Source organism: Tupaia chinensis, unplaced genomic scaffold (genome assembly GCF_000334495.1).
Source record: "Tupaia chinensis unplaced genomic scaffold, TupChi_1.0 Scaffold000294_2, whole genome shotgun sequence".
Lineage (NCBI taxonomy): Eukaryota > Metazoa > Chordata > Mammalia > Scandentia > Tupaiidae > Tupaia > Tupaia belangeri.
Genome location: NW_006159780.1, coordinates 1360782 through 1373718, shown reverse-complemented (window position 1 = coordinate 1373718; position 12937 = coordinate 1360782). Strand labels below are relative to the sequence as shown.

The 12937-nt window shown below is 49.5% G+C and overlaps 1 protein-coding gene across 1 annotated transcript in view; it reads left to right on the top strand.

Moving 5' to 3' along the window:
• The window catches only part of TNS3 (tensin 3), a 239551-nt gene extending 227511 nt beyond the window's left edge, over positions 1-12040 (top strand). Inside the window, 4 exon segments of the mRNA XM_006150681.3 lie at positions 6547-6715; positions 9762-9830; positions 9923-9949; positions 11858-12040. Coding sequence (XP_006150743.1) covers positions 6547-6715; positions 9762-9830; positions 9923-9949; positions 11858-12002 — 410 coding nt within the window. The 3' untranslated portion in view covers positions 12003-12040.
• The last annotated feature ends 897 nt before the right edge of the window (positions 12041-12937 follow it).

The window sequence follows — 12937 nt, the reverse complement described above, 5'->3', positions numbered from 1 at the left end:
GAAAAAGAAAAGCAAGCCCCCATGTCCGGTACTCCAACCGCGGTCGCCCATGTGGGAGTGTCCAGCTCCTTAACCACCACTCCACCTGCTGGTCATTATTGCTTTTTAAATTGTGTTCTTGTATGAACATCCTCCAAGAAAAGCACTGAGGGACCCTCATGGCCATGCTCCCAGAGCTCTTGTTCCAACTTAGCCCATCAGCACTTGTCCCTGCCTGGGGGTGTTGTCCTGTGGTCCCATTTCAGAGAAGAAGCACCCAAGGCAGCCGCTCTGGCTCCTGAATGACAGAGCCAGGCCCAGCGCCCAAATCAGAGTGCATCCATAGCACTCTTTTGCTGTCCCACATGGCCAGCGGTCCACTGCCTACAGCCCACAGTCTCACCATCGCAACCCCTAAACACAGGCTCTCAGTAAAGTTTAACAAGGCTGAAATTCAAGCCGTGCTCTTCTAATCTGCACAGAAAGGTACCCTGGTCACAAACCCTGGACCTATTCCATGGGAGTCCGGTTGCGTTACTGTTGACCGCTCCCTAGCCCTTGGACTTATATTTTTATTTATTTATTTATTTACTTATGTATTTATTAATTTAGCCATATGGCATGTGTGCTCACTGGAGAGAAACAGAGGCAAAGAGAGAGGGAAAGTGAGAAATCGCCTTCCCAGCAGGGATGGCCATACCACAATCCCTTCTCCTCAGAATTTTGGACACCCACACACACACATGCCTGGTGTGTTTTTCAAGCTGTCAGGTCCAGGACTTAGACTGCAAAATCGGCCATGTGGGATCCAGCATCTTAAACATGATGCCACCTGTTGACTTATTATTTTTTAGTAGACTTTTTCATTTTTTTAAATAACATCTGAAATGTGTCATTGCATATAAGCTCCCCAGAGAGGAACAGGGAGGAAGAGAGGGAGAAGGGGAGAAAGCAGTCCTTGATGGGGTGTGGCTAAGCCACAGTCCCTTCTTTTCCCTCTGTTTCTCCTTCCTGTCCGGATTTTGAGCATGCACATCCACATGCCTGCTGTATTTTTTATCAGACCCCCTAGGTTGGGATTCAAACCACAGCTGGCCCTTAATCACTAGGCTACAGGACTGGCCCTAATTTTTGTGTAAGCGTGGTTCTTTCCAGAGAGAAGACTTCATCTAGATCTCTGCGGTCCTATTTAACTGAGATTGAGCATTTGTAGGTGAAGTTTAACCGATAACTCCAGTGAGTTTGTTTCCTTTAAAAATTTCTTATATCTGGAGAGTCATGGATTTCCAGAGCAGCACAGTGACGAGCAAGAGGACAGGGCTGCCACTGAAGGGTGAGGCAAGGCATCATGGGGGCATTCGCCTCTCTACTGTGGTTCACAATATACATGCAGAACAACCGGCAGCAGGCTAGCTGGACCGTGAGTACATGGAGTGGGTTTTGTTTCCCAAACAGAGTTTCATTTGTTGTCCTAATTCACTTGGAGTCCCAGATGCTGACATGCAGTGGCTCTTTGAATGTATTATGTCTAGTTTCCCTACTCTACAGACTGAGGAAACTGAGTCTCATAAACGAATGTTAGTAGAGTCAGGCAACTTCAGCTATGGGAGTAAACTTGTAATTCCGTTCGGTTTAATCCCTTCTCATCTGATTCAAAGGCCGTAATGACTTCGTTCTAATCTCTGAAACAATTTCTATTTGTGCCTTAAGCTTCAGATCTTAATTGTTTCTCATTGAAACAGAGGAATGCAGTATAATCCCAAAAGAAAGGCACATTTTCCCCAGCTTCTGGTAGATTTGCATTGAGTGTGTTGTGGTTGTAGGTTTTAATTTAGCATACTGTAAAGTATTGTCTCTTTAAGAAGGGTATCTGTGTATTTGAAGTTCAAACAAAGGGAAGTACATGGTCCAGCCATGGTGGTGCAACTGGGAGGGTGCCGCTGTGTGATGGCTGAGGCTGCATGGGAGGCCTGGGTTCAATTCCCTACTCAGCTAAATAGGCCAGGTGCAGTGGTGCATGCCTACAGTCCTAACTAACTTGAAGAGTAGGGCAGGAGGATTGCGACATGGTGGAACCCTGTCAAAAATACCAACCTCTTTCTCTTTTTTTTGGATACATTTTTAAATTAGGTTGCATGCACTCTCCAGAGAGACAGAGAGAGAGAAAGTGAGAAATTGCTTTCAGGGAGGCTGGCCATACCACAATTCCTTTCCCTCCATTCTCCTCTCAGGATTTTGGGCATACATGCACACATGCCAGGTATGAGTTTTGAGCCACCAGGTCCAAGACTCAAACTGTGCTCATACATGTGGTAGTCTAGTGCCTTAACCACTACACCACCTGCTGGCCCTGATACCTAACTCTTTCTATCTCTCCCCAATTCCTGTGTTTTCTCTAATTAAAAAAAATAAAGAAAGAAAGAAAAGAGAGAAAAGAAAAGGAAAAGAAAGAAAAGAAAAGAAAAGAGATACAGGAACGATAGGAAACAATGGATAACTCACAGACCTGTTACTCCTATACAACTGTCAAATATGCCATGTCGAAAAGTTAGACATGGCACAATGTTCTCGCACTCAGGGATCATTCCTGATGTTAACCTGACCTGTCATGTATTACCTTTGCCTGTCCTTGGGATCATGCTGCTACGTGTAAAACTCTTCTGTGTCCCTTTTCTCACTTAGCACAATGAGTTTGCTCGTGGTTTTTTACAAACCTCACAGGCCTCTCGTTTAATGACTGTATAGTGATCCACTGTGTAATTCACCTCTCCATGGCTGTTCACTTAGCGTGTTTCGACTTTTTCCATACTGGAAACAATGATTAAAGGGCCTTCTTTTCTTCCTTCCTTCCCTCCAACTTTCCTTTCTTTCACCTTTTAAAAGAAATTTCTCAAGAGACTTTGTGTGCAACCGAGAAAGAGGAAGAGGGAGAAAGCATCCCCACCCCACAGAGGGCATGGTCATGGTGTAATCCCTTTCATCCACTTTTCCATCTTGTCAGGATTTGGGGCATGTATGCACGTACCCACACACACGCACCCCCACACACCTCACATGTTTTTGAAGCTTCTGGAGCTGGGATTTGAACCACACTGGGATTTGGCCATATGGGATCTGGCTATCTTAACTACCAGGCCATGGGGTTGGCTTTAAAGGACTGTCTTTTTGCATACTTTCTTTTTGCAGAATTTTGGATTATTGCTGTAAGACCAAGTCCCAAAGTGATACTTTGGGTTCAAATGCATAGACCTACAACTTGAGGCCTGAATCATCCAGTAGCCTCAGTTTACAGAGCCCTGTGCTGTGGGTCTACTGGATGCATTCCTGTTGAATGTCTCTCTAGGCATCCCCACACATTCTGCATCCTTACCCAGGAGTGAATGGCCAAGAGCAGAGTTCTTGGGCCAGGCCTCTATTGAGCCACCAGAGCATTGGCCTTATCGCCCCAGCTGCTCTGTGCTGGAGAGAGTCAGGCTGGGGGGATTGTGGTATGGACAAGGAGCATGTCCCCATTGGACCGTCTCTCCAGGCGTGAGTGAAAAGTGGCAGCATTGCCTTCTCTACTGGAGAAATGGCAACCGAGCCTCTGTATTTGGGAAGGGTACTATCCAAACCCCAAACTCCCCGAGTTCAGGCCACCGGCTCCTCACCACATGAAGCCAGCCGACCAAGGTACCATAGGTTGTGGCAGCCCGGAGGCCCAAGTGAAACTGACCTGGGCTGCGCCCACTCTGGAATGTTCTTGGTAGTTAAATCTGAATTCCCTCGTTTGCGCTTTTGTAGCTACGTGATGCCTCACAGCTGCCACACTGACATCAAAGGCAGCGTATTCACCCTTCCAAATCCAACTGCTCTGCATTTTCCAGGCATGTTTCCAACTCCTGTTGGTAGCACACATGCTTTTTATTTTATCATCATAATCATAGCGGGACAGTTCTTTTTCTGCTTCTTCAATTAACTGCTAGCAACATTTTTTCCTTGTCGCTATATAATTTTCACAATTACCATTTGCTGGCTGTGTGGTGCTCCATTGAGGGAACTCATTTTACCCGGCTCCTGTCTGGGGGCTTGATCTGGTCCTAGGTTTTCCCACCGACATGGATATGCAGCATGGTATCTTCCTCTGTAGGTTGGTTGTCTCACGTGGCTAGGGAGTGTTTCTTTCTGAACCAACTTAGGAGTGCTTTTAGGAGTTTCTGGTCCTAATAAATGTGGCCCAGTTACCACTGCGATGGCTGGCCCAGGTTGCACTGGGGTTTCCACAGGCGCCTGCCTCATCTACCCTCTGTGGGCACTGAGCATGGGCGATCGCTGTGGTACAGACTTGGCCAGTAACGGGAATTACGAGCTCATGAGGGCCTGGGGAATGTGGTTTGTGTGAAAAAAATTTTTTTCTTTTCTTTTAGTTTCTTCGCATGGGGTATGTGCACTTGCTACAGAGAGACAGAGACAGGGAATATGATCAAGCCTCCAGGGTGGATGGCCACACGGCCCTGTCTTCCCCATTTTCCTCTCAGCATTTTGGGTACACACACACGTGTCCAGCATGATTTTTTTAAAAAAAGGATTTTACCTTAGGGCACTTGTGGTTGCCAGAGAGAAAGAGAGACAGAGACAATGAGAGGGACAGTGAGAAATCAGCCCCCTGGGGAGATAGCCATGCCACAACTCCTTCACCTCCATTCTCCTCCTGGGATCTTGGGCACGCACACACAGCACCTGGCGTGATTTTCAAGCCACAGGGTCCGTGACTCAAACCATGGTCCACCATGTGGGAGTCCAGTGACATAACCATGATGCCTTCTGCTGGTCCCAAGGTGTGATTCCAAGACTGGAATCGCAGTTGGTCATGTGGGAGTCCTGCACCTTAACCACCACGCTACCTGCTGGCCCAGTGTGTGAACATTTTTAACGAACCCAACAATGCATGTAGAAACCTTTTTTTGACTTTTACGTAACAAAAAGTAATAATTACAAGAGTGAAAATAGGTAACGTGAACTGAATGTAATAAAAGGGAATTGTACTGCAGATGAAATAACATTATTTTCAGGGAGTTAGGGGGAGCCCTGGTGATTCAAAGATGCAAGAGTGACTTGTCCTGGGCTTTTAGGCTAAAGAAGTCCAGCCTCTGTGGCCTCTCTTGCAGATGGCCCTTCCAGATGCCTTCCTGTTCTAACTTGCCTCTGGCCCTGTTACCTCTGGGTGGAGAAAGCCGCTTACTTTTTTGGGCTAGCCTATCTGGGGACACCCCCCCTTCCCTGTTTTCCTTCCCTGTTACAGTTTCTCCCTGTGCTCCATGAAAAAAGGTGTTCCCAAATCCCTAGAACATATCCAGCTTTCAAAACTGGCTGTGAGGGAGCAGCTGGTACGGCGGTGGAGGGACCTAGGGCACCCTCACGGCTGACCATATGGTACGAGTCCCAGACACAGTGGCTTGAGAAACACAATGGTCACATGTGCACATCCAAAATCCCTCCCAACAGGAAAGAGATGGAGGAGGGACTGCAGCGTGATCAGTGCCCATGGCGGGTGCTTTCTCATTTTCTTTCTCTCTCTATCAAATTTGCTCTGGCAAAATTAAGAAAGAGGAAGCCAGCTCTGCCTTAGAGCTTCGGCTGGGGAGAGGATTGCCACAGTGCGTTTGTGGCCCTGTGCTTGCCCAGGCTGCTCATCCTCCAAGCCCCTGCGCTTACCCCTGAGGAAACAGCCAGCAGCACCAACTGCCCTCCAGTGCAGTTGCTAAGGATTGGGCGAGTTTGTTTTTCTATTGAGTGAAACTCACAGCATTAGGACACCCCCACATTCACATGCAGAGACTCTCAGGGCAGAGCCTTCTGGTCCCTGGCCGGAATGGGCTCTGCTCTGTCTTCACACAGGTGTGATTTCCTCATGGGAGAACAGCTGGCCCTCCCAGCCCGGACCAGCTCCTATGGAAGCCCTTTCTGGGCCCTTTCCTGGCAGCATGGAGAGAGCTGGGACACAGGCAAGGCTGGCTGTACACGTCTGTCCCTGTCAGGTGCACTCTGAGCTCACCACGAGCCAGGCAGTCACCTAGCGCCCCTTTTTGGATGCCCACCCTTTCAGCACCCCATGCAAGGCAGTTCACTGGGGTCCAGGACACATACTCCTCTCACGTTTCTCAAACAACCTTAGGCCCTCCTTCCCTGTAACTGTTGCTGGGCTATTGTGCTACTGTGACCATTGGCCAGGCCCACACTGAGGGCAGAGTGGGTGCCATAGCCCCACCTGGGACTCTAAGTTTTAGTTCTGCAGCAGGACAAATGGAATTTTCCCTCAGCTAGCAAGGGAATGTTGGATGGAGGCTGCTTTGATCCAATAACTTTATTATTCTTTGTCTGGACCATGTAGCCAGGATGTCTTTAAGCCATTCCTTCTCCATGAATTAGGGGCAAAAGATGTTTGCCTTTACATGCACCTCGGCCAGGCCCCTCATGGGGGTCATTCATAAACCCCAAATCTACATGTCGGTGTTGCTTGTGTGTATACAGGATGCTCGTGTTTCCTACAAGTGGCAGCTAACACTCGTCCCCCTTGGTGTTTTGCAGCCTGCAACGTGTGGTACTTGAACTCTGTGGAGATGGAGTCTCTCACCGGACACCAAGCAGTCCAGAAGGCCCTGAGCATGACTCTGGTCCAGGAGCCGCCCCCCGTGTCCACAGTCGTGCATTTCAAGGTGTCAGCCCAGGGGATCACCCTGACGGACAACCAGAGGAAGTGAGTGCCTGGTGGGAGGCAGGGGAGGGCTGTCCAGCAGGGCCAAGCTTGCAGTCACAGTGGGAAAGATGAATTCCTTCTCACTCTTCTCTGCATGAGTGCTCACCCAGGTAAACATGAGCGATTTTGGAGGTTATTACAGGTTGAGCATTCCTTTTCTGAAAATTCATAATAAAAAATGTTACAAAATCCAAACCTTTTTGAGTGCCAATGTGACACCACAGTGGAAAATTCTACACCTGACTTTGTGCAAAAAGTTGCAGTCAAACAGGAGGTGCAGCATAGTTTCCTGGGTGTCCCTAAGGAAAAAAGGACCCTCCCAGCTCCCTTCTGATGTTTCTTCTCACCTAAAAAAATAAGACACAGTGAAAGGTAAACTTTAATTGGAACACAGCGCCCTGGGGGCCATGTTTGCTATGGCTGTTGTCGAGCAGCTGATGCAAGAACTCTGGTGCTGCTGGGGGCTGCAGGTGCCCAAGCACGTCAGTTTTCCCTGTGAGAGTGGTGTGTCACATGGCCTGTGTTACTTACCTGTGAGTGAGTAAGTATAAGACTGTGATAAATGGAGAGTCGAGGGTGTTGGTGGTGCTGAGCCAGCACAGACCATCCCCATGGTGGCTGAGAGAGACAGCTCTTGCTTTCTGATGATTCAGTGGGCATGAGCTTTGTTTTATGCACAAAATTATTAAAAATATTGTATAGGACCAGCAGATGTTATAATGATTATGTTGCTGGATTCCTATGTAGTTGACTGTGATCTGAGTCCCGGACCTGGCAGCTTAAACTCACACCAGGAACGTGTGTGTGCGTGTGTGTCCAAGATCCAAAGAAGAAAATGGAGGAGAAGGGCTTGTGGCATGGTCATCCCCCTGTGGGGTGATTTCTCAGTTTCAGTCTCTCTGTCTCTCTTTCTCTATCTTTCTGTCGAGTGCATGTGCCCAATAGCAAAAACCAATCTCTCTAAAATATATATATATATATATAGTATAAAAGTTACCTCCCAGCTATGTGTATAACATGTATGTGAGGAGTCAGCAGGTGGCATGGTGGTTAAGGGTCTGGACTCCCATGTGGCCAACTGCTGTTCAAGTCTTGGAGTCCTGATGTGGTGGCTTGAAAATCATGCCAGACACATGTGCATGCGTGCCCCAAATTATTATTATCAGATTTTTTTTTGCCATAGGATGTGAGTGCTCACTAGAGAGAGACATACAGAGACAGAGAGAGTGGAAAAGTGAGAAATCAATCCCCAAGGAGGATGGTCACACCTCCGTCCTTTTGTCTCCATCCTCTGCTTAGGATTTTGGGGATGCACACACATGTGCCCAGCATGTTTTACAGAGTGCCAGGGACAGGACTTGAACTGCAGAGTTGGCCATGTGGGATCCAGTGCCTTAGCCACCACACTACTTGCTGGCCCATCAGCATCATTATTTGTTTTCTTTTTAAAAATTTTTGTTGAGTTTTTTGCCATAGGGCACATATGCTCACCACACACACACACACACACACACACACACACACACACACACACAGACAAGACAATGAGAGGAAATGTGAGAGATCACCCCCCCAAGGGGGGTGGCCACACAATCCCTTCTCTTCCATTCTTCTCCTGAGATCTTGGGCACTCATGGACACATGCCCAGTGAGATTTTCAAGCCACCAGGCCCAGGACTCAAACCACAGTCAGCCATGTGGGAATCCAGTGATATAACCACTACACCATCTGCTGTTATCTCATTTTAGGTGGGAATATGACCTTTATCCCTGTTTTCCCTTTGGCCCATTTCCTATAACTTTGGTCAGAGCTGAGTCAGTCACGCCGAACAGCTGTTCCACCTACAACATTTACCAAACACCTAGCCCAGTAGAGCGGAGCAGTCATGGCTCAAGAACTTCTGCTAGCCCCCCAGACTGCCTCCCTTGCAGTCCTGCTACCCAGGATCAGAGGCGCTTCAGGTCTAATTATTGCACATTTGTTATGGAGGCAGCCTTGTCTGATTCCCCTGGCAGGTCAGGTGATCAGCGATGGAATCAGCAAGACTGAGTCCTAAGGACATGGCCCAGACCAGCTGAGCCCCGGGCACCATGCTTCCATGGCCTCACTCCTCCATGCTCGCCTGCTCAGAGCCCATGAAGCCGGCTCCTGCTTTCTGTGTGCAAACTGGCTAGACTGACTATCGAAGGCAGACTCTTCAGTCCCTTGCTTTAGGATGAAGGCAGTTTAGGCGAGTTGGCTCCTAACCCTTTACCAGAGAAGAAAAGGAGCCTGGGACAGGACTCTGCCTGGCTGGTCAGATCTGAGTTCAGGGATGTCCCTCCTGAACACTCACCAGCGATGACCCTGGGCAAAGTCCTTAGCCACATGGCACTTGGTATACTTATCTTCCAGATGTGTCCCCAAACAGCTACTCGGGATTTGACAAGAATGAGAAGAGCCCTGCACAATTCAGTGGGCTCCGGGGGAGTGGCCGGGTGAGCTCTGCTGGAACATAGACTCAAGGGAAGGGAGAGAGCTTGGCCATGGTGGGGAGGCATGGGGAAGGGATACGGAAGACTCAGCCCACAGTGGACATACGGCAGGGGCAGGATAGGCTTAGCCCACAGTGGACACAGAGCAAGATCAGGCCAATACTCAGCCCATGGTGGACATGGGACAGAGACAGGGTGGCACTCAGATCACGGTGGGCATGGGAGCAGGGGTAGGGCAGGGTGACTCTCAGCCCACGGTGCACACGGACAGGAGCAGGGAGGCACTTAGCCCACGGTGGACACAGGGCAGGGGCAGGATGTCTCTCAGCCCTCAGTGGACATGGGCAGGCAGGGGGCCTTCAGCATGGCTGACAATTCCCCTCTGTGTGAGGCTTTTTGTCACTAGTTGAGGACAGGTTCTTTCCACATTCGTGTCATCTGCTGACCTTGCCAGAGCATAGACTGTTATTTCCAAATCTGAGTACAAGTGTAGAATAATTGCCGCCCCTGGGAACCTACCCAGGTGTACCCTCCAGCTCTGCAGTAACAGGCCCGCTCTCTGTGTCCACAGGCTCTTCTTCCGGAGGCATTACCCCGTGAACAGCGTAATTTTCTGTGCCTTAGACCCACAAGACAGGAAGTAAGAAATCCACATTTTTTTGGTGTACTGTTTTTGCTTTTACCCTTTAGTTTTTAAAGTTAACGTAACTCTTTTTCTCTTTGATTCTTCAGGTGGATCAAAGATAACCCTTCCTCAAAGTAAGTGGCCAGGATTTCTGCTCTGTCTCCATTTGTAGCTATGATGCAAAGTTGGATTCTGTTCCAGGTTTCCAAACAGGGCTCCTTGTAGGAAAACAGCTGACTCATGTCAGTGGCGTTGTTTTTTTGCTTTCAAAAAGAATAGAGAAAATGACTGTGTCCTTGTTATGTTGGGAGGGTCCTGGAGGGAGGCACCCCCTTTGGGCTGGCCATGGGCCAGGTGTGTGGTGCTCACAGGAGGTCTGACATTGTGGATCCGTGCAGGGGATGGACTGCTCAGTCTTCTTGGTCATTCCAGTAAGCTGAGGCCCTTGAGCAAAAAGGGCAAACTTTGTGTGTGGTGAGTGCAGATGGAGTGGGTGCTGCCCTTCACCAGATGCCAGGTGTTCCCACACCCTCACTCTGCTGCAGACAGTACCCGTTAGAAGGTCCTCTTATTTTTTCAAGTTTGTTTGTATATTTCTTCTGGAGTGACAGAGACACATGACACAGAGACAAAGAGACAGCACCCTCAGCAGGGTCCCAGTGCCGTACTTTACCCCTAGTCTCAGTCAGCCCCAGATCATGGGCACACATGATCCTGGCATTCTCAGAAAGGTCTCAGGGCTTGAACCGGGAACCTTCCCACTTGCCTCACAGAGTGTCCTGTTTTCCCACTGCAGTGCTGTTCAGTCTCCAGAGACCCCTTTTACTCACGGTCCTTTCTCTGTCTCTGAGCACTCTTCCTATCCCCAGTGACCATGCTTAGTCTGGCTCTTTCCATGTCCTGCAGATGAAGGCACTGGTCCTCCCCTGCCCTGCAGGTGAAGGCCCTGGTCCTCACCCCAAATCCAGGTATAGCTGTCCGTACCCTGGCCTGGCTTCTTGTATGTGTTCCAAATGTCCCCAGGTGTCTCATGGCAGGAACCTTCTCTGGGATTTCCACTAGGTACTCAGAGAGCCTGACCCCACAGGGAATGGGTTCTGGCATGCCTGCACGTCCTGGCATGCAGGGCTGACCCGAGGCTTTCATCTGCCTGGAGTATGCGACTTCGTCAGGGTTACTTGAGTGCCCTGCTAAGCTAAACTGCTAAGCTAAAACAAAACAAAACAAAACTGACCCGAGGCTTTCATCTGCCTGGAGTATGCGACTTCGTCAGGGTTACTTGAGTGCCCTGCTAAGCTAAACTGCTAAGCTAAAACAAAACAAAACAAAACTCCTGCATTTTTCTGAGCACAGCCATTGCCAGGGATCAAGACATGATCAGCCACGGCCCTGATCTAGATCTGGATAATATGTCGAGTGCTCATCAAAGCCCATTAAGATGAGGGCTTCAGTTCTTCTAAGAAAAATAACTGGGTGTGCTGTAGTTTTTAAACAACTTCCTAGACAAGACAGTGTGTAAACCAGGCTTGGGAGGAGAAGAGTCCTGGTGGTTTTCCCGAGTCCCAGCGGCAGGAATGATCATCACAGTTGAGGCAGGGCATAGGCACATCCCACATCATTCTGTGAGCCCTGGTGGCCCCATTCTCCCCTTACAGACTCTAGCTCAAAACACTGAGGGGAGTCTAGGAGTCGCTTGGACAGGTGCCCAGATGGTTCCGGTCCAGGCGCGAGGAGCAGCTGGGAAGCAAGTGAAGTCTCAGTTTGGTTGGAGCCCAAGCCCTGGGCTGTGAGCAGAACACCTCCCTCCACCCTTCAGTTCTTCCCCTGCAGAATAGAAGGCACAGGCCAGACCCACAGGTGCGTGAGACTGGAGGTCACCTGGAGTTCAGTTGCCTAGGGGTACTTGGCACCTGGTGTAGAGTTTTGGCTGATGGCAGTTAGAGTTCCTCCTGGGTCATAGAAGCTGGAGGGGAAGGAGTTGCCCTGCAGGTGCAGGGATTTGCAGGACACTGGCTGTTCTCATCTGGATTTTCCCTTCACAGAGTCTTTGGATTCGTGGCCCGGAAACAGGGCAGTGCCACAGACAACGTGTGCCACCTGTTTGCAGAACACGACCCCGAGCAGCCCGCCAGTGCCATTGTCAACTTTGTGTCAAAGGTCATGATTGGCTCTCCAAAAAAGATCTGAGGGTCCAGACCTGATGGACAGCTGTCACAGCCCTCCAGACGGTGCCCGTTAGAAGGTCCTCTTATTTTTTCAAGTTTGTTTGTATATTTCTTCTGGAGTGACAGAGACACATGACACAGAGACAAAGAGACAGCACCCTCAGCAGGGTCCCAGTGCCGTACTTTACCCCTAGTCTCAGTCAGCCCCAGATCACGGGCACACATGATCCTGGCATTCTCAGAAAGGTCTCAGGGCTTGAACCGGGAACCTTCCCACTTGCCTCACAGAGTGTCCTGTTTTCCCACTGCAGTGCTGTTCAGTCTCCAGAGACCCCTTTTACTCACGGTCCTTTCTCTGTCTCTGAGCACTCTTCCTATCCCCAGTGACCATGCTTAGTCTGGCTCTTTCCATGTCCTGCAGATGAAGGCACTGGTGAAGGCCCTGGTCCTCACCCCAAATCCAGGTATAGCTGTCCGTACCCTGGCCTGGCTTCTTGTATGTGTTCCAAATGTCCCCAGGTGTCTCATGGCAGGGACCTTCTCTGGGAGTTCCACTATGGACTGCCTGACCCCACAGGGAATGGGTTCTGGCATGCCTGCACGTCCTGGCATGCAGGGCTGACCCGAGGCTTTCATCTGCCTGGAGTATGCGACTTCGTCAGGGTTACTTGAGTGCCCTGCTAAGCTAAACTGCTAAGCTAAAACAAAACAAAACAAAACTCCTGCATTTTTCTGAGCACAGCCATTGCCAGGGATCAAGACATGATCAGCCACGGCCCTGATCTAGATCTGGATAATATGTCGAGTGCTCATCAAAGCCCATTAAGATGAGGGCTTCAGTTCTTCTAAGAAAAATAACTGGGTGTGCTGTAGTTTTTAAACAACTTCCTAGACAAGACAGTGTGTAAACCAGGCTTGGGAGGAGAAGAGTCCTGGTGGTTTTCCCGAGTCCCAGCA